Consider the following 21,962-nt stretch of genomic DNA (forward strand, 5'->3'; position numbering starts at 1 on the left):
GCCAATCCAGGACGTCTCAACTTTACACTGAATTGTGGATTCCTTTTGCCTCAAGGAGCCCCACAGTTCAAGTGATCTAGAAACAGTCTCCAAGGGATCCACCCACTCAGGTGCTCCTCATTCAGCACTCTCTGCCCACTTCCTCCACAGAAACCTTAAGAGACAACCTTTAAACACCCCTGATCCAGCCCACCTCCTATAGGACCTCACATACCTCCTGGGAGTTGAGAACCTCTTAGAGGTTATTGAGGGAGGTGTGTCCCCTTCTCTTAACTCCACGTGGGCCTGACCCTGAGTGACCTGTTGGCTGGCCTCCCTATTGACCTTGTGTCTTCTAGGACAGATCTTCTCTTGCTTTCCTTCCCCCATAACTTACAGTCAAGCCCTATGCTTCCTGTGGACACAGATGACAGAGACACCGACCACCAGCACCACCTTGGGGCCTAGGAGGAGAGCTGCCAGGAGAGGAGAAGACAGCTCTGAGCCTGGAAATCAAGAGACAGGAGGCATCATTAGAGTGATCACACAGGAGCCAGTCCCAAGGGCCTCCACTTACTCCATCTGAGGCCACCTGGGCCTGTCAGCAATATGAGGCTTTGACCTACATCCTGTCTTGGGCTCAAGCTAGAGGGAGAAATCAGGGTATAAAGGTCATTCATTCTCACTCACTCTCTTCCCAGGCTGCAGTGTCCTGTGAAAATGCCAAAGTAAAAATAACTGTGAGACGAGAGAATATTCAGCAAATCCTAGTGTATAATGTCTTACTAGGCTGCAATCCCAACCTCAACCAGCCACCAGGAAATTGCAGGAGAGAGAGACAAGGCAGACAAGACAGGAATTTAGAGTTATTTGTAAATACCACCACCAGTGTTACATTTCCCTAAGCTTTGAAAATATTGGAAAAGTGTCCTGCAGAGTGGGACACAGAGCACAGGAAGGGCTTTCAATGTACACCTGACTTAAGAGTTTTGGCACAGACTCCTCAGATCTGTGCATATATTACCATACACGTCAAAAGGGGTGATCAGTAGTGATTTGTTAAGCATCTTGAGATGGCAACTTATCTTAGATTTCCCAAGTGGAGCCCATGAAATCACAAAGATTCTAACAAGTAAAAGATGGAGGCAAGGCAGTAGGAGAAGGAGACGTGATGTCAGAAGCAGGAGTCAGAGAAATGCAAGGCCCTTTGCCAAGGAGTGTGGACACCTCTGGGAGCAAGAAAAGGCAAGGAATTGGATTCCCCTCTAGAGTCTTCAGAAGGAACACAGCCCAGCCATCCACTGTAGACCTCTGACTTCTTCAACTGTATGATAATGCATGTGTCTTGTATTAAATCACCAAACACAGTAATTATTACAGTGACTGTAGGAATGTAATTAAAGGAGGACAGATGTGAATAAATGGACAGGCACATTTTATACAGCAAAACTTCTTGTTAGAAAAAGCAAAAAGAAGGAAGAAGTGCTGTTTGGCAATTAAGTGGTGAAGGGAAAAAGAAAAACGCAGGGGGAAGGGGTTTAGGTTCCTGAAATACAAAGGAGAACCAAAAAATGAGAGGACTCAGAACCTTTCTCCCACTATCAAAACCAACCTACCAACCAAAAACTCCATTAACATACTAGATTATGCTATACTGAGAGAAAAAAGGTCCACTGGATTAGAAGTATTGTAAAATACCCCAGTATCATAAAAACAAGCAATCTGATGTACACTTTCACACCAGATCAACTGGACCCAGGACTGCAGTGGCCAGAGCCCTCAGACACACCAGGCTGCATGGTCACATAGGTCGTCTTACACTTTGTTCAATGCTCACAGCCTAAATGCCCCTGGAAACATTTCCAGTCATTGTGCAGCAGCAGGCATACTGGGTCAGCCTCCCTGCAGCACCCAGACATAACAGCCCTGGCCTGAGGCCCAGCAGGAGATGGACGATTACAAAGTATTTCCAAGCTGCTCCAGACAAGATGGAATGGAATCATCTCTCCTGCTCACCATGTTCAGTACAACTCGAACCCTAGAAACAACACAAGGGACAAGCATAGCAGGACTCTGAGGTGAGAAAGGAGGCAGACAGGCTAGAAACCTGGGTACAAGAGGAAGAATACAGCAGTCAGGCACCCAGGCCCACTCTCCTAAATCCCAAGGTGCAGGAGGAGACCCAGGTGTGGCACTAGAAAAAAGAAAATGTCTAAGTGAATAATCTAAGTTCCTGCCCCAAGAAATGAGATAAGGGGGAGCAAAATAAACCCAAAGCAAACAGAGGGAAGGACATAATAAAGGAGAAAAATCATTGAAATTAAAAACAGAGAAACAGTAGAGAAAATAACAGAAACAAAGAGCAGGTTCTTTTAAAAGACTAGCAAAATTGAGAAACTTCTAGTACAACTGGCAAAGAAAAAGGGAGGAATGACACATTTCCAATATCAGGAATGAAACAGAGGACATCACTACAGAACCTCCAGATATCAAAGGATAATAATGGAATATTATGAACAACTATACAAGCAGAAATTTGACAGCATAGAAACCATGGGCCACATACCTCAAAAACTACAACATAGCACAGTTCACACAATATGAAATGAATAATTTGAATAGCCCTAAATGATTCAAATTCTTTTTCATACAAACAGTCAAACAAATGAACAAAAGAAGACTCTCAGGGCCCATATGGTGTCACAGGAAAATTGACCAAGAATTTACAGATGAATTAAAAACCATTTTGGTGCACACACAAAAAACAACAATAAAAGATATTTTTGGAAAATTCCAAAGTATACTGCTATTTAAATGACTTAGTAAATTATTATTGGTCATATTAAGTGTGCAATGGTATTTATTTTGTAGGAAGTCAATGTCCTTAACCAAATGACCACACAACTGTGGGCATCATTGGAACTGTAAGTTCACACAAGACTATGTTAAGGATGGACACAGATGTGCAACTTCTCTACATCTCTTCTTTAAGGCAAGTTGTTTGCTCTCCCCTTCCTCTCTTTATTCTTCCAGCAGGCAGGGACATGGACACTCAGTGACCAAGCACGGACCCCACAGATGAGGACAACGTGGGGCATGTTGGAAGGAACGTGGGCCTTTAAATGTTTTCTGCAGTAAAGACTCCTGGGAACCTAACTCACCCCTCTCTTTAAGTTGAGAGCATATGTGACATGCTTTATTTATAGGAAAAGGGGACTCTACGAGTCCTTAGGACAATGCCCAGATGAAGGGGAACGTGTCTCTAAATTAGCATAAATCCATTGCACAGGTTGGTGGTTCCTGTCCTCAGGGACTCAGATTCAACTTGATTAGTTTCGCCTCATCACCTGGACTAAAGGTAACAAATCTTCAGCACTATTTCCCCCATTGTTTCCTGAGTCCCTTCTGTAAACTCCAAACCCTCTGGCTGGTTGAAGCAGGAAGGGAGATCACAGCTGAACTGAGATCTGCATTGAGTCAATGTGCAGTGAGCAGTTGTGATCATTGCTGGTCCACTGTCCCAAATCAGAGGACAAGAGAGCCCTGTGCTGTGACCACTCATGGTCACCTCAGTGCCTGGTCCAGACTCAAACTTCATCAATAACTTGGGTGACGTTACTTATGCAGATGTAACCATCAAGAATGGAAGAGAGACTAGGCTCTAGAGGTTAGAAAGAGCAAGGAGGTGGGAGGTGGGAGGACAGGGAAGGGTAAATGTAATTACTGTTAGTTGAAGAAAGCAAGAGGCCGGACACTATGAACAGGATGATCTCACTCCTTTCCTACTTTCTTTCTTTTTATGTATTTACATCAAAAGGCCTATGAAGAATGTACCAAACTCTTCCCAGTGGTGACTATTTAGTATGGGATTTGGAGAGGGGAGCGCATTTCAAAATTCTACTTTATACTTACAGACTTCTAGGTTATCCTACTATAAATGTGAATTACTACTCTTAACATTTAAAAAAAGATAACATTTAAAAGCCATGTCATTGGAGTGGAGGCTTCACCAGGGGTTCCACCTGTGTCTTGGTCCTTCTGGGGAGCAGCGGGCTCCAGGATGAGGTTTTTGGTGACCGCCGGCTGCCCGTCATGCTCCACCTGGCAGGTGAGCAGCACGGCCTCCCTGTGGGCAGATGAGGTCACCAGGAGCCAGCTCGTCCGGTTAAAGGTCCCGTCCTTGTTCTCTATGAGGGTCGAGGCTGTTTCTGTTCGGGTCAAGTTTCCATTCTCCAGCCAGGTCAGCTGTAGGCGCTGAGGGTAGAACTTGTTCACGTGGCAGGAGATGTTCACTTGGTTCCCCGCTGTGGGGTGTTGGGAAACCTCCAAGGTGGGCGGAACTGAAACAGCACAGGCAGAAGCTCTGACCTTATGGAACAGACAGCTCACAGGGGAGGGGCTGCATAACAACACCCAGCGCAGCAAAGGAGTCACCCAGGACAGAGCCAGGCAGGCAGCAGGTGCTCAGACACTACTGCATATGAATGAAATCACTAAGCACAGTGCAGGGCATATAGTAGGTGCTCAAAGATTGGTAACTCATATTAGGGTTTTAATAGTTCCAATCAAGGAGCTCAGCGCCTGGAATGCAGTTGGAATATAATAACTGCTGCTAAATAAATGAAATCACCAAGCACATAAGGGCCTGGCTTAGAGTAGGTGCTCAGTAATTGGAGATGCTTTGGTAAAGTAAAGGAAACTACGTAGCACAGTGCTTGGCACATGGCAGGTGTCCACTGGCAGCTGCTATTAAAACAGTAGTGAGTGACCAGCTCATCTAGGAGCCTGCTGATTGGGCCGCACTGTCAGGAAGCAGATTCCAGGAAATTCAAGGCCTGGAGCAAAAGCGGCAGGGAAGAGCAGGCAGGGGCCTTGGGGACAGCTGTGGGCCTGGGCTGGTGTGAGGAGCACCTACCTCGAATGGTCTCAGACAAGTTGGCAGTCCCACGGAGAGGAGGGCCCTGCTGCAGGGTGACGTGGGCCACCTCGCAGATGACCTGGGAGTGAACATCCCCCGGGGCCAGCAGCACCCTGGTTGTGCTGGAGATGCTGTAGGAAACGCTGTCTCCCTCTGGGTCCACGTTGGTCTGGGAGGCGGAGAGCTCATTGCCATTTTTGAACCATTTCAGGGAGATGTTTCTGGGGGAGAATCCATGGGATGTGCAGGTGAAGCTCGCTGTCTGCTCAGGTGTGGCCCTCATGGCAGGGCCTGATACCACAGGAGGAGAGGGCTTGGCTACAAAAGGAACATTTGTAAACAATGAACATGATTGTATTATCTTCACTAAGGATAGGTGTGTGCAATGTTAAGAACTTGCATATGTATTATTTTTAAATTCTTCAAATCGTTCTGGGAGGGCAGTGGCCTCATTCTTATCATACAGAGAAGACACACGGGTTCCCAGAGGTGACTCTGAGTCAGGGGCAGGGCTGACATGGAATTCCAGGCCTGAGCTCTGTCCACCTTCTTTCCCAATGATTTCAAGGTGGTTTCCCACCAATCTGGGTACAGGAACAAAAGTAGTGCTTGGTCTCACTCTCCAGTTAACTGTTCCTTGCTTGGCTCCCCTGGAAAACTTAACTATCCTCAGAGTAGTGTTTACAGAAGTAAATGCAGGGGAAGCAGGAGCCTAGCAGGACCACAGGGAAACTGAAGGAGGCTGGCCATCCGATGAGAGGTGTGGCTGTGGCACCTCCCAGCTGCTCATCTGTGAAAGGGGACAGGAGGCATTATACTGCCTGGGGTTGCAGGTTAAGTCAGGCATTTTTGCTTTGAGTAAAACACAAGATACTTCACAACTAAACACAGATCTATCTTTAACCCAAACTTTAGTTATATCCAGAGCTGTCGCTTCAGGTATTTATCAATTTACTCCATGGTGTTCATTCTTTCCTTGAATATTCCAGTAGGACTAATGTGCCGATTCCTGAATTTCAAAGGAAAGGGGTGAAGGAATGTTTTTCTGAATTTGGGTTCATCTCTTGGGTTAGTTTTGGGTTGAAAACAAAGATCACTGAATGCTGAGAAACCAAAGGTGCTTAATTTCTTCTTAATTGTTACTAAATCAGAAGAGACACAAACACAGGCCTGAGAAGGAGGCAGAAGCACCTTCTGTGTCTTGAAAACATACACAAGTCAGCAAATCAAAAGTGAGGGCAGCTTCTCCCCATAGAAGGTCCTGGAGGGTGTCTCCAGATTGTTCATTATCACCCAACACCTCCTGTAAAGTTGGCAGACAATAAATATTACAAATATTTGCACTTGTAAGCTTTTAACCTGCTTCCTACAACTCGTCAAACATTTTAAGGACAGAGTAAAGAGGTGTTACTTGAATATGTCATCATAAAAACACCAGCCTCCTGCATGTCCACAAAGAGAAGAGATGCTGTGATCAGTTAATACTTATCAAAAGTTGCTTCAGAGCCTAAAGGTGGGCTGATTCCTCCAGGACCTTCAGCAATTTAATCCTCACATCAGTCCTGAGAGGGAGGCCTGAGAGTGGCCCCATTTATGGGATGAGGCTCAGGGAGGATGCGGCTGGCCAAGGACACCCAGCAAGTAAAGTCAGAGCTCATCTCACTGCACACAGGACTGATTTATTATAAGGTCGCTCTTCTTTATCTTGAGCCTGTGTCTGATTCCATGCAACGTGGATAAAGCGCCACCTGGTAAGATGAGCGAGGATGCATGTAAAACACAGAGCCTGGCATATAGTAGGTGTTAATCAATAACACCTATGATTGTTATCATTAGATCTACTCATAACTAAGTCTGAAACTACAGATTTATTTTTTTAGGTAGCAAGAAGGCAAAATAGAAGACAACAGTTGCACCAAAAAGACTGCCAAATTCTGTTCCATGCAGCTGCCATGCAAAAATCCACATGAAAAAAAAGCAGTAGAAACACCAAATTATGAGTCTCACCTTCATTTTTCGCTTGGTCCCCCAAAAGCTGTCACCATCGCAGGCTATTTTAAAGCACCTACAACCTGAAGAACTGTTCACCCAGCCAGGCACCAAGGGGAAACCACCTTTGTCAGGGAAAAACCATACCTTTCTCTCTGACCTCACAGAACACGTAGCTCAAGCTTCCTCTGCCAGCATCCTCTGCAGGAGCTAAAACACACAGGTGCCCAGGCCCATGTCTACCCAATTCAATCAGAATTTCTAGGGTGGAGCCAGGGTCCAGGGATCTTTTCACCATCTCCCAAGTGATTCCAACGAGCAGTCGAGGTTGAAAGGCACACAGCCCAACTCCGACACGAGTTATACTTAGTCGTGGAGGGATAGTGACCCATATGACATCCTCTGTCTCTGGCACATCAGAGCTCATGTTGGTGGAACATGTACAATGTGCCAGGCTCTGCCCTAAACTCTTGACATGTGTCCCCCATTCAGTCCCTGCAGCTGCTCTATGAGGGGGGTGCTGTCAATGACAGATGAGGACACCAAGCCCAAATGTAAGGAGGGACACCTCAGAGGTCCCAGAGTCGGGACAGGGCAGAGCTGGGATGGAGGCCCAGGCAGGGGGCTCGGCCCAGGCTCTCAAACTCTGTGCACGGAGCTCAGTGACACCTTAACTCACCATATTCAGGGCTTCCTAGACCCTCTCCAGTCATCACAGACCCCTGAAAGTTAGCATGATTACCACCATTTCACAGACAGGGAAACTGAGGACTAGAAGCAAGTGAGACTTGCCCAAGACTACACAGCCTGGGAGGTCAACACCATTGCTCACTGAGGGGCTGTCCTGTCACCAGGCCATTGTACCTTCAGGACACCCTGCAAAGGATGTATGTTTATCCTCTTTCTACAGGTGAGAATATGGGCTCCAGCAAGGGCAACAGAAGAAGAAGAGTTCCACCTTCACTGACCACCAGCCTCCCCTTTCCCTCTGAGATTCTTGATTTCAAGCAACTACAGGGAAGAGGGGATTCCAAGTGCCCAGGCCTGGGGATGCTGTAGCCATAAGGGGAAGACATGGGCTCCTGACACCTGAGACAAGAGTATAACACTTGCTCACACGGGGCCTCCAGCACCCTCTAGGGAACACCTCCCGCTCCTCATCCTCAGTCTGCAGAGCCAGGAATGGGCGAGCACCTGCTGCGGGGATTGCAGTGGCCCCTCTCCGCTCTGTCCACACTACCCTTCTCAGAGCTGCCCCCACAGTGAAGGGTCCACATCACCACAAGGGGGAGAAACACTCCTGATGCTTTTATGTGTGCTGAGCCCTGTCTCTTCGCAACATTCAGCACATCAGGAGACACTGCAGTGTCTGATCTGTTGTAAAGCGAGACTTGCCTGCTTCATGGGACTTTTAGAAATGCTTTTTGCTAAAGAAAAGAACAATATAAAATTTTAAGAGGACAGGGCTGGAGGTTTCCCCACACGTTGACCAGCACCTCAGGCATTGCAGAGAGCAGGACTATGAGTCAAAGTACTTGGGGTTCAATCTTGGCTCCCCTACCGGCTCACAAATCAGGTCCCCTCTCTGAGCCTCAGTGTCCTCATCTGAAAAGGACAACAGATGATCCCCTCCCTCAGAGCCCTGGTTATAAGGAGTGAACGCCATGAGGAAGATTCAGCATCCGACAGGCTGCTGCTCCCTGGCCCCTCCCCTCCCTCCTTTCTCCTCCAGGGAATCATCAGGGCAGGCGGCCTGGGGAAGAGGGTGAGCAGCCTCCAGGGAGGCAGCAGGTCTGAGTGGCGGTGGAGCCACTTATTACCTGTGATTCCCACATCTGGGAAGTTTAGTATTATTTGCAAAATCAAGATAAACCTACCTTTGCTGCTGATGTCTGGAGGTTTAGGGAGATTCATTGCTACCATGACGAGGAGGGAAATTTGGCAATATGATCGCACAAATAAAATACACATACTCTCTGATCTAGCAATGCCACTTCCAGTGGGTATTTCCCCTGTGAGTAGAGGGACACATGGAAAGTTTATTCACTGCAGCGCTGTTTCATAGCCCAAGGTAGGGAACAACTTAGTATGCATCAACAGAAGACTCTAAGATAAACAATGCTGTCTCCATATGCTGAGTGTTAAGTAGCTGTTGATCACTGGGCAGCTCTAGGTGCTGATATGGAATGAGGGATTTGGTTTCACGCAGCTGAAAGTAGGGAGAGGTTTCCAGCCACCTCGGGACTCAGGGTCTGAATGCAAGGAGCAGTCTGAACCTTTGGGAAAGCAACGAAAAGAGTCTGCTCAATGGTTATTTCAAGGAGTTTTAATTTGCAGCTTCTATGTGCCAGGCTCTTCCATGAAACCAGTTCCAATGCTGGTGCAAGAAGGAGCTTGGCCTGGAATCAGACTTGGTTCTGGAAGGATCCCCTCACTCACTGACCACGGGACTGTGCTCTGGGCCCCTGTCACCTCTTGGCCTCAGGCCCCCATCTGTACATGGGGGATTGGGAGGATGGTGTCTAAAGATCCTTCCGGTGCTGACAGCCCAGGATTCAGGAGTTAGTAAGAGGATCCACAGTCTTTGTCAGAAAACTCTAAATGAACCTTTGCTACCTCAGTGGGGCTGCCCCTAAGTCACCCACATGGAGGACCTCTTCCCTGGGGAGGGACACTCTGAGATGACACAGCTCTGCTAGGAGTCTCCAGGGACTGTGAGTCAGTCCCTGAATCACTGGAGGGTTTTCTCAACAGATGCCCAGGAAACACCCAAACTCTAGGCATCGCCTCCAAGCAGGGCCATCACAGTATATGCTGAACCCTATGCCTCTAGGAATTTCTTCTCAGGGTGATGGTTCTGAAGAGGAAATAAAGAAACCCATTCTTCCCTCCCTGCCTGGATGGATTTCTCCTCTTTGGAAGGGACAAGAACATAAGCTTCGTGGGAGAAGAGCCCTTGTCTGCTTTGTTCACTGCTGCTTTTACAGCATCTGGAACAGGACCTGGCACACACTAAGTGCTCAATAGGTGCTGAATAAAGCGAAGACTCAGCCACATTGAGGGGAGCACTCTCTGGAAGCAGGAGGTGAGGTCGGGCCTGTGACAGGGCAAGGCACTCAGACTTTCAGCTCCCTCATCCCTAGAGCCAAAGGGCTGGATGGGATTGAAAAGACAAGGGATGAGGAGCCGGGCAGACTGCTTTCTAGACTTTTCCACCTATTTAAGAGCCATGGGCCCTTCAGCAAATAGCATGACCCCCACAGTCCTCAACTTCCCTGATCTCTAGAAGGGAGTGACATCAGATCATGTCCAGATCATGATATAAGCACCCACTGCTGCACCTGATTGGTTTTTTGTTTTTTTTTTGCTCAAAGAGTGGAGGGAATTCTTATTCCCTTGTTGTCAGAGACCAGGGGACAAAGGACACACAGGCCATACTCACCACTCACAGTGAGGTGAGTGCCTGGTCCAGACTTAACCTCCGTGTCGTTAGGGTCTCCTTTCTTGAATTTCACACAGTAGTAGACACCAGTGTCTGCTGGGGTGATGCTACTGATGCGGATGGAAAAGTCCGTGTTGTTTCTCCTTGTAGTATCTGAAACAATTGCTGCTCGGGGGAAGGGGCCTCCTTTTAGACTGTAGATTAACTCCCGTCCTGGCCCAGTTCCCCTGAACCACGCGACGGGCCCCACGGGGAGCAGGGAGGCAATGGTGCAACGCAGCGTGGCCGTCTCTCCTGCTGCAACTGACACTGACCTCTCAGGCTGAATCACCTGCAGCTCATCCTCACCTGCCACTCCTGGAGGGAAACACAATGCAGTTATTTATTCATCCTTATGTGATCCTGTAGGTTTTCTCAAGAATTTATCAACAACAGCTTTCAGTGACTGAGTGCACCGTGAGCCAGCCTTGAACTCAGCCCATTGCATGTCCATTCCAGGTAATCTGCACAGTGAGCCTGTAACATAAGACCCTAATACAACCTCTAAAGCAAGAGAGGAACTGAGGCTCAGAGAGGTTAAATGATGTGACAGAGAATGGATTTGAGTACTTGAGCGCTCTCTGGAAGTGCCATGTTTCACCAAATACTTCTGACTCTTCACTTTGTGGCCTCAGACTGTTGCACTTCTGGCCTGTGCATTAGGTGGGACCACATGCATTTTTTAGACACTGAGTTGTGAGGAGAACTGACAGATGTATTTTGTAGGTCATTCATGTAACTGCAAGAACTTTTATGGATCAACGTCCCTCTTCCCCAGAGATCCAGATACGCGTGATGGGGTCGGCTTCAGCAACCTGGGTACATGAGTGACAGTGACGTGCAGAGTTCCCAACACACAATAAACATTGAGTTTAAGAAGAAAGTAAAACATTGTTTCAAGTCCCTAGGATTTTTCCAGTGACATAGTCATGTTATATTAGTTACCTAAGGCTGCTGTAATGAATTATCAAAAATTTTGTGGCTTAAAATGACAGTTTTATTATCTAATAATTCTGGATGTCAAAGAACCAGAAATGGTATTACTGGACTAAAATGAAGGAGTCAGTTGGACTACATTTCTCCTGGAGGCTCTGATCATTGCTTCTCCAAATTCTTGAGACTGTCTACTCTCCTTTTCACGTGGTTTCCTTCTTCTTATGACTCCAATGTTGATTCCATTGTCACTTGTGCTTTTCTAAGTTTGGCTTTCCTGCCTCCTTCTTAAAAAATTATATTAGGCCCACACTGATAATCTAAGATATTCTCCCCATAGCAAGAGTCTTAACTTATCACTTTTACAAAATCTCTTTTGTCATGTAAAGTAAAATATTCACAGGTGAGTATTAGGACATGGATTTCTTTGGGGGCTATTTTCTTTATTTTTTTGCTTACTTGATTTATAACTTTTTATATAGAAGTATTGTTGATTTGCAATGTTGTATTAATTTCTGCTATACAAAAATTGACTCAGTTATACACACAATATACATTTTTTTATTATGTTCTTGTCCATTATGGTTTATCATAGGCTACTGAATATAATTCTCTGTGCTATATAGTAGGACCTTGTTGTTTATCTATTCCACCTATTATAGATTGTATTTCCCCTACATTCTCCCCCTCGGCAACCACAAGTTTGTTCTCTATGTCCCTGAGTCTGTTACTATTTCATAGATAGGTTCATTTGTGTCATCTTTTTTTTTCTTTTCTTTTTGGCCACATGGTGCAGCTTGTGGGATCCTAGTTCCCTGATCAAGGATCAAACCCACCTGCAGTGGAAGCCTGCAGTCCTAACCACTGCACCACCAAGGAATTCCCTGTGTCATCTTTTAGATTCCACATATAAGTGATATCATATGGTATTTATCTTTTTCTTTCTGACTTAGTGTGATAATCTCTAGTTGTATCATGTTGCTGCAAATGGCATTATTATGTTCTTTTTTATGGCTGAGTAGTATTCCATTGTGTATATGTACCACATTCTTTATCCATTCATATGTCAATGGACTTTTAGGTTGTTTCCTTGTCTTGGCTATTGTGAACAGTGCTGCTATGAACATAGGAGTGCATGTATCTTTTAGAATAAGAGTTTTGTCTGGATATATGCCCAGGAGTAGGATTGCTGGATCATATGGTAATTCTGTTTTTATCTTTCTGAGGAACCTCCATACTGTTTTCCATAGTAGTTTTACCAACTTACCTTCCCACTAACAGTGTAGGAGAGTTCCCTGTTCTCCACATCCTCTCCAGCATTTGTTATCTGGAGCTTTTAAGGATGGCCATTCTGACCAGAGTGAGATGAGGTGAGGTGAGTGAGGTGGTACCTCATTTTAGTTTTGATTTGCACTTCTCTAATAATTAGCAAGCATCTTTTCATGTGCCTATTGGCTATTTGTATTTCTTCTTTGTAGAAATGTCTACTTACGTCTTCTGCCCATTTTTCTATTGGGTTGTGGGTTTTGTTGTTGTTGTTATTGAGTTGTATGAGCTGTTTGTATATTTTGGAAATTAAGCCCTTATTGGTCACATAATTTGCAAATATCTTCTCCCATTCTCTACATTGTGTTTTCATATTTTATGGTTTCTTTTGCTCTGCAAAAGTTTATAAGTTTAATTAGGTCCCATTTATTTATTTTTGTTTTAATTTCTATTGCCTTGGGAGACTGACCTAAGAAAACATTGCTACAATTAATGTCTGAGAATATTTTGCCTATGATCTCTTCTAGGAGATTTATGGTGTCATGTCTTTTATTTAAGTCGTTAGGCCAGATTGAGTTTATTTTTGTGTATGGTGAGGGGGTGTGTTCTAACTTCATTAATTTACATGTGACAGTCCAACTTTCCTAACACCAGCTTGCTGAAGAGACTGTCTTTTTCCCATTGTATATTCTTGCCTCCTTTGTCAAAGATTCATTGACCATAGGTGTATGGGTTTATTGCTGGGCTCTCTATTCTGTTCCATTGACACGTATGTCTGTTTTTGTGCCAATACCATGTTGTATTGATTACTGTAGCTTTGTAGTATTGTCTGAAGTCTGGGAGGGTTATGCCTCCTGCTTAGTTTATCCTGTTCGGTTGCTGAATTCTGTCAAATGCTTTTTCTTCACCTATTGAGATGATCAGGTTGTTTTCATCTTCCTTTTGTTGATATGGTGTATCACATTGATTGATTTGTGTATGTTGAGTCCTCCTGTTGAACTTGGGATGAATCCCACTTGCTCATGGTGTATGATTTCTTTATGTGTTGTTGGATTCAGTTTGCTAATACTTTGTTGAGAATTTTTGCATCTATATTCATCAAAGGTATTGGCTTGTAATTTTCTTTTTGGGTGGTATCTTTGTTTGGTTTTGGTATCAGGGTGATGGAGGCCTCATAGAATGTCTTTGGGAGTGTTCCTTCCTCTTCAATTTTTTGGAAGAGTTTGTGAAGGATCAGTGTAAGTTCTTCTTTGTATGTGTGGTAGAATTTACCTGTGAAGCCATCTGGTCCTGGACTTTTGTTTGTAGGGAGTTTTTAAATTACAGATTCTATTTCCACTCCAGTGATTGGTCTATTCAAATATTTATTATCTATTTCTTCTTAGTTCAATTTTTGTGGGCTGTATGTTTCTAGAAACTTGTCCATTTCTTTTAGGTTGTCGAATGTGTTAGCATATAATTGTTCATAGTATTCCCTTATGGATTTTTGTATTTCTGTGGTATTGGTTGTTTTGTCTCCTTTTTCATTTCTTATTTTGTTTATTTGGGTTCTCTCTTTTCTTCTTGGTGAGCCTGGACAGAGGTTTGTCAATCTTGTTTACTCTTTCAAAGAAACAGATCTTGGTTTTATTGTATTTTTGTTATTTTTAAATCTCTATTGTACTTATTTCCTCTCTGATCTTTAATATTTCCTTCCTTCTGCTGACTTTAGGTTTCTTTTTCTAGTTCTTTTAGGTGGTAGGTTAGGGCGTTTACTTGAGATCTTTCTTGTTTTTTTGGTGATGTCCTGTATCGCTGTTAACTTCCCTCTAAGAACTTTTATTTCCTGCATGCCATAGATTTTGCATGGTTGTGTTTTCATTGTCATTTGTCTCAAGGTATTTTTTAATTTCCTCTTTGACCCATTGGTTTTTTAGTGGCATGTTGTTTTGTCTTAATGTAATTTTTTTTCTCATTTCTATGTCTGTGGTTGATTTCTAGTTTCTTGCCATTGTGATCAGAAAAGATGCTTAAGATCATTTCTATACTCTTAAATTTCTTGGGACTTGTTTTGTGTCACAATATGTGGTCACTTGTAGAGGTTCCATGTGCACTTGAAAAGAGTGTGTATTCTGGTTTTGTTTCGTTTTCTTTTCTTTTTTCTTTTTCTTTTTCTTTTTTGGATATAATGTCCTGAAACTTGCAATTAAGCCTAACAGTTCTTTTGTATCATTTAGGATCTCTGTTGCCTTATTGATTTTCTGTCTAGATCTTTCCACTGATGTGAGTAGGGTGGTAAAGTCTTCTACAATTATTGAATTTCCATAAATTTCTCCCCTCATGTCTGTTAGTACTGGTTTTATGTATCTGGGTGCACCTATATTAGGTGCATGTATGTTGACAAGTGTAAAACCCTCTTCTTGAATTGATTCTTTTATTATTCTTTTATCAGTCTTTTAAAGTCCATTTTGTCTGATATGAGGACTGCAACCTCTGTTTTCTTGTCATTTCCATTTGCATGAAATATCATTTTCCACCCCTAACTTTCAATCTATGTGTGTCTTTGCCCTAAAGTGGGTCTCTTGTAAGCAGTGTATTGTAGGCTTCTGTTTTTTTATCCAATTTGCCACTGGGGATCATTTTATTGGAGCATTCATTCTATTGATATTCAAGCTAATTATTGATAGATATGTATTTATTGCCATTTTAAGCTTTGTTTTCCCATTGATTTTGTATTTCTTCTTTGTCCCTTTCTTTTTCATTTTGTTTTTCCTTTTGTGAATTGATGATTTCCTTTTCTATTAAGCTTACATTCTCTTCTTTTTGCTTTTTGTGAATCTGTTGTGTGTTTTTAATTTGTGGCTACCCTGTTGTTCAAGTATGTTAATTCCTCCTATATCTACTTGCCTTAGACTGGTGGTCATATAGAAAAATATTCTAGAAAATTTTTAAATGTACATTTTCTTACCCTCCTTTCCCACACTTTATGATTTTGATGTCCTCTTTTACATCTGCATCTTCATATTTTTGCTATTCATTTTACTTATAGTCACTTTCATGGAAATTTTTTGATTTTTTTTTTAATCTGTGTACTAGCTTATTTAGGATTTGCTTTCCAGGTGTGATTTTCTCATTCCTATATATTCTTATTTTTTTTTCTATTTAGAGAAGACTTTTCAGTATTTGCTTTAGGATAGGTTTGGTATTGCTGTATTCTTTTAGTTTTTGCTTGTCTAAGAAATTCTTTGTCTCTCCTGCTATGCTAAATGATAATCTTGCTGGGTAGAGTATCCTAGGGTGAAGATTTTTCCCTTTCAGGACTTTGAATATATCTTGCCACTGTCTTCTAGCCTGCAACTTTTCTGTAGAGAGATCAGCTGATAGCATCGGGGGATTCTCTTGTAATTAACACTTTATTTTCTCTTGCTGTCTTTAGAATCCTCTCTTTATCTTTAATTTTGCCATTTATATTATAATGTATCTTGATGTAGGCAGTGTTGGGTTTACCTTGTTTGGGGCCCTCTGTGCTTCTTGTACCTGAATATCTGTTTCCTTCTTTAGGTTTGGGAAATCTTCAGCCATAATTCCATCAAATCCATTTTCGATCCCCTTTTCTCTTTCTGCCCCTTCTGGAATCCCTGTTGTGCGTAGATTGATGTCTGCTTTATGTTATCCCATAGGTCTCTTATATTGCCTTCACTTTTTTTTCCATTGGACTTTCTGTCTGCTGTCTTGCTTGGGTGATTTCCATTATTCTATCTTCCAGATCACTTATTCATTCGTCTGCATTATTCATTCTGCTACTCATTGCCTTCAATTCAGTTTTTGTCTCAGCAAATGAGTTTTCTACTTTTTCTTGGTTCCTTTTTATAGTTTCCAGTTCCTTTTTAGTGTTCTGCATTTCTGCTGATAGTCTTTCTTAATTCCTTCAGTATTTTCATTATCCCCTTTTTGAAATTGGTGTCTATTAGATTAAAGAGATCTGTATCATTTTTTTTTTCAGGAGAACGCCCTTATCTTTTAACTGAGAGTGGTACCTCTACTGCCTCATTTTACTTATATTTCTCTTATTCTGTGAGTTTAGGAGAAGCAATTATCTACTGTGGTCCTGCAATACTGTTTATACATGAAAGTGTCCCCGTGTAACTTGTATGGGTTTAATATTTTGGTGCGAGGGCTGCTTTTAGTACGAATGCCTGTCACCTCTTTCCTCAGCATGTGCCAACCATTATTCCCTTGATGGGGGGTTGCGTAGATGAGGTGGTTGGTGCCTAGTCCTGGGGTCTTGGTGTCTGTGGTGGCTCATAGGCATGCCCGGAGCACACAATGGGAGTGGAGGCGGGCTCGAGATCACTCCTGGAGTTTGTAAGGGTGGCAGCAGTGGTCATGACCACCCCTGAAGTCCGGAGTGTGGGGAGTGGGCAGCTCACATCTGTTCCTGTGACTGCTTCTGAAGCGGAGGGGAGGCAGAGCAGGGGCTCACAATCACTCCCAAAGCAAGGGGGTGGCGGCAGCGGTGGTGACTGGTGATAGCTCCTGGAGCTCCTGCAGCCTCAGCATGAACGCAGGGGAAAAGGCTACAATAACAGGCCCCACTCTTCCCCTCATGCACCCTGCAAACAATGGTTCCTGACCTCTAAGGCAGGCCAGGCTTACTCCGCATACACCCTCAGGTGTGGTTGCACCAGGTTTCAGCCCCTTTAAGCTGTTTCTGTGCAGTCCATCCCAGTCTTCTCCCAGGGTCAGATTTCTGAATCCTGAGTGTCAAACTCAGCACCTGCCTGCACCAGCAGACAAACAACTCAGGCTGGGAAGTGCAGGAAGTGGCGCTATCTGCATAGGTCTCTCTTTATTCTAGCTGCTGCAAACTGGTTACTATGTTCTCCTCTGAGACTCTGAAGCTCCACATCTGTCCCAGCTGATCTCCCCACCAGTGAGGGGACTTCCCAGGGTGCAGGAACCTATTCTATTTCACAGCTCCCTCCCAGGGGTGCAAGTCCCATCCAGATTCCTTTCTCACTTTCTTTTTTTTTTTTTTTCTTTTGTCTTACCTAGTTACATGGAGATTCTCTTGCCCTTTCAGAAGTCTGAAGTCTTCTGTCAGCAGTAGATATTTTGTAAGAATCATTCCACATGTAGATGTATTTTTGATATATTTGTGGGAGGAGATAAGCTCTACATCCTACTCTCCACAATCTTGATTGCTCCTCCTATGTTGGGGGCTAAATTCTGTCTACCACACACATCTGCCCTGACAGTTACAGAAATCAGTTGCCATAATAAAAATCTATGTATGTGTCATTGTCACACAGGCTGAATGATGAGGCAAGTTATTGGAAGCTGAAGAAGAGCTATTCAAGCAGCCCACTGGTCAAGCAGTGTGTAAAATTAAACTAGATCAATGACACAAAAAGAAATAAAATATAAACAAATTCATAGAAAATAAAAAACATTCTCTTTTAAAAATCAATAGGTAAAAGAAGAAATCACAAGGGAAATTAGAAAATGCCTGGAGACAAATGAAAACATAAACACATCATACCAAAACATGTGAGATGCACAGAAAGCCCTAAAGAGAAATTTATGGCTGAAAATGCAGACATTTAAGAAAAGAAATGATCACAAATCAGTAACTTTACACCATAAGAAACTAGAGGAAGAAGAGCAAAGTAAACCCAAAATCCAAACAGAGCAAAAGAAGGAAATAGTCAAGATTAATGCAGAGAAAAATAAAATGTGAATAGAAAAACAAAAGAGAAAATCAACAAAACCAAGAGTGGTTCTTCAGAAAGATTAACGTAAGTGACAAAACTTTAGCTAGATTGACTAAAAAAAGAGAAAGAGAGAGAAAGAAGACCCAAATAACTAAAATCGGAAATAAAAGAACATACTAATAATTTTATGGAAATAAAAGGGATTATAAAAGAGAACTACAAATGATTTAACACCAAAAAAAAATGGATAACCTAGATAAAATGGACAAATTCCTAGAAATAACATAAAGGTTGACTTATGAAAACGTAGAAAATCAGAGTAGACCTATACCTAGCAATGAGATTAATCAATATTCAAAAACCTCCCAACAAAGAAAGGCCCAGGACCACTTGTCTTCACTGGTGAATTCTTCCAGACTTTTTTTTTTTTCATTTTATATTGTTCTCTATTTTCAGTTTATTTAAAAGTAGTAAAATTAAAACATTTTAATTAAAAAAATTATTATTAAATTTAGTGCCTTACCTCCCTAAGAGATTCCTGAAGGTAAGGACTTAAAATCAATGTCCTTCTCAAGTGAACAGGGCAATAACTCCACTAAATGTAAACTTTCTATTTCTCTCCATTCATGAAACAGACAAAGGCATCATTGTTCTCTACTTTTATTATTTTTTAATCTTCCCAACACATGAACTATAACTCATTTTGAGATTTTTCAGTGCATTTCACAGCAAAAATGAACTAGGGAATTATTTAAATGGTTGTACATAAACCAATTATTTTCTTATAATTTACAATTCGTTGAAAAAAATTATTTTTCTGTTTTCATCCTATTAATGCCCCTTCAATAAAACACAGTTTGTCAGAGCACAAAGCTTAAACTTCTTATGATGATGTAACAGATATAGCCACCTACAATGGCTGATGAATAACAGGTATATGGTACACGCACTGATTGGAAGACCACATCAGAAGAAACAGGGTAAGGCACCACTCTCGGAAAATTAAGGTAGCGCTGAGCGCCGGACGTCGGTGCTCCACTTGTCTTCACTGGTGAATTCTTCCAGACTTTTAAAGAAAATGAACATTATTCCTCCTCAAACTCTTCCAACAAATTGAGGAGAAAGAAAGACTTCTTAACTTTTTCAGAGTCCTATTAAAACTCATTCTTGGCATTAACCTGATACCAAAGCCAGACAAAGGCATAACAAGAAAATAGAGACCTATATCTTTTAGGAATACTGATGCAACAATCATCAACAAAATGTTATCAAAACCAATTCAATAGCATATTAAAAGAATTATGCACCATGACCAACTGGGATTTATTGTAAAAAATGGTTCATATATGAAAATCAAACAATGCATTTTACCACTTTATAAGATAAAGAGAAAAAAGAGATCATCTCATCTGACGCAGAACAAGCATTTAACAAAAGTCAAATTTTTCCGTGATAAAAATAATCAATAAACTAGAACAGATGGAAAATTGCCCAATAAATGAAGTCATATATGAAAAACCCACAGCTAACAGCCTACTTGACAGTGAAATTCTGAAAGCTTTTCCCCCTAAGATCGGAAAGAGAACAAGGATGCCCACTTTTGCCACTTCTAGTCAACACAATACTGGAAGTTCCAACAAAAGCAATTAGGCAGAAAAATATATATAGAAGGCATTCAAATTGGAATAGAAGAAGTAAAACTATCTAGTTTGTACCTGGCATGATTTTTTATGTAGCAATTCTAAAGATTCCAACATTAAAAAGTGTTAGAGCTAATAAATAAATTCAGCAAATTTATGAGATATAAAGTCAATACACAAAAATCAGTTACTTTTCTATACACTAATGATAAACAATCCAAAAAGGAAGTTAAGCTAGCAATTTCATTTTTAATAGCTACAAAAAGTATAAAATACTTAGGAGTAAATTTAATCATGGAAATGAAAGACTTGTGCATCAAAAGTAAAAAACATTGCTGAAAGAAATTAAAGAACACATAAATGAAAAAAAATCCTGTTGTTATGGATTCTGAGATTTAATATCATTAAAATGTCAATTTACCTAAAGAAACTACAGCTATCAATACAATTCCTACTATAATCCCGAAGACATTTTTTGCAGAAATATAATATCCCATTCTAAATTTCATATGAAATCTCAAGGAACCTCAGATCAACAAACAACATTGAAAAAGAAGCATATAAATCATTGACTCACATTTCCAGATTTAAAACCTTAGTACAAAGCTAGGATAATCAAAATAGTGTGGTACTGACATTAGGAAAGATATATAGACCAATGGAAGTGAATAGAGAGCCTAGAAATAAACCCTCACATATACGGCCAAGTGATTTTTAACAAGAGTGCCAAGACCAGTCAATGGACACATCACGGTCTTTTCAATATATAAATCTGGGGAAACTGAATGTCCACACGCAAAAGAATGAATTTGGATCATTATCTTATACCTTATACAAAAATGAACTCAACATAATCAAAGACTTAAATGTAAGAGCTAAAACTGTAAAATTCTGAGAAAAGGCCACAAGTGAAACACTTCATGACATTGAATTTGGCAATAATTTCTTAGATGTGACACCAAAAATCCACAAAAGAAAAAATATAGAAATTGTACTTCATCAAGATTAAAACTTTCCTGCATCAGAGGGTGCTATCAAAAGAGTAAAAATACAATTTACAGAATGAGAGAAAACATTTGCAAAGCATATATTCATAAGGAATTTCTACCCAAAATATTTAAAGAAATCCTACTATTCAGTGACAAAATAACAAACAGCTCAATTTAAAAATGGACAAAAGAATTGAATAGACACCTCTCCAAAGAAGATATACAGATGGTCAATAAGTACATAAAATGATGCTAAACATCACTAAAATTGGAAAAATGCAAATTAAAACCACATTTAGATACCCCTACATTTCCTGTAGGATGGCTATTATCAAACACAAAACAAAACAAAAGAAAACAAAAACAACTCAAAAATTGAAAAAAAGATATGGTAAAGATGTTGAAAAATTGAATCCTTTGTGCAGTGCTGATAGGAGACCAAAAATGGTGGGGTCTCTGTAGAAAATGCCAGTGGGTTTTTTTTAAGTTTTTTAAAAAATCTTTGTTGTTTTTTTGAGTTAAACATAGAATTTACCATCTGAACCAATAATCCACTCTTAGGTATATACCCCAAATAATTAAAAGCAGGAATTCAAGTATACACTTGAATATTCATGGCACCATTCATCACAATACCAAAAGCTAGTAGAAAAAACCCATACTTTCATCAACAGATGAATGGATAAAGAAAATGTGGTGTGGGGAGTGGGTACATACCCACACACACATACATGTATATATAGTATAAACATATATATTTTATACATAATATGTATAAAATATGTATATATATTATATACATAACGGAATGCTACTCAGCCATAATCAAGAACAAAATTTTGCCATTTGCAGCAACATGGATTGACTTGGAAAGCATTATGCTAAGTGAAATAAGTCAGGCAGAGAAAGACAAATACTGTATGATATCACTTACATGTGGAATCTAAGGAATATAACAAACTAGTTAATATAACAAAAAAGAAGCAGACTCACAGATATAGAGAACAAACTAGTGGTTACCAGTGGGGAGGGGGCAGGGGATTGAGAGGTACAAAATATCATGTATAAAATAAG

General features: G+C 41.5%; 1 protein-coding gene across 1 annotated transcript in view; it reads right to left on the bottom strand.

Moving 5' to 3' along the window:
* Nucleotides 1–378: 378 nt before the first annotated feature.
* The window catches only part of LOC130833957 (signal-regulatory protein beta-1-like), a 45,181-nt gene continuing 23,597 nt past the window's right edge, over nt 379–21,962 (bottom strand). Inside the window, exons 2-5 of the mRNA XM_057704076.1 lie at nt 10,329–10,685; nt 4,895–5,215; nt 3,990–4,319; nt 379–485 (exon numbers count right to left, since the gene is read on the bottom strand). Coding sequence (XP_057560059.1) covers nt 379–485; nt 3,990–4,319; nt 4,895–5,215; nt 10,329–10,685 — 1,115 coding nt within the window. The remainder of the gene's footprint in view (nt 486–3,989; nt 4,320–4,894; nt 5,216–10,328; nt 10,686–21,962) is intronic.

Source organism: Hippopotamus amphibius, chromosome 12 (genome assembly GCF_030028045.1).
Source record: "Hippopotamus amphibius kiboko isolate mHipAmp2 chromosome 12, mHipAmp2.hap2, whole genome shotgun sequence".
Taxonomy (NCBI): Eukaryota; Metazoa; Chordata; class Mammalia; order Artiodactyla; family Hippopotamidae; genus Hippopotamus; species Hippopotamus amphibius.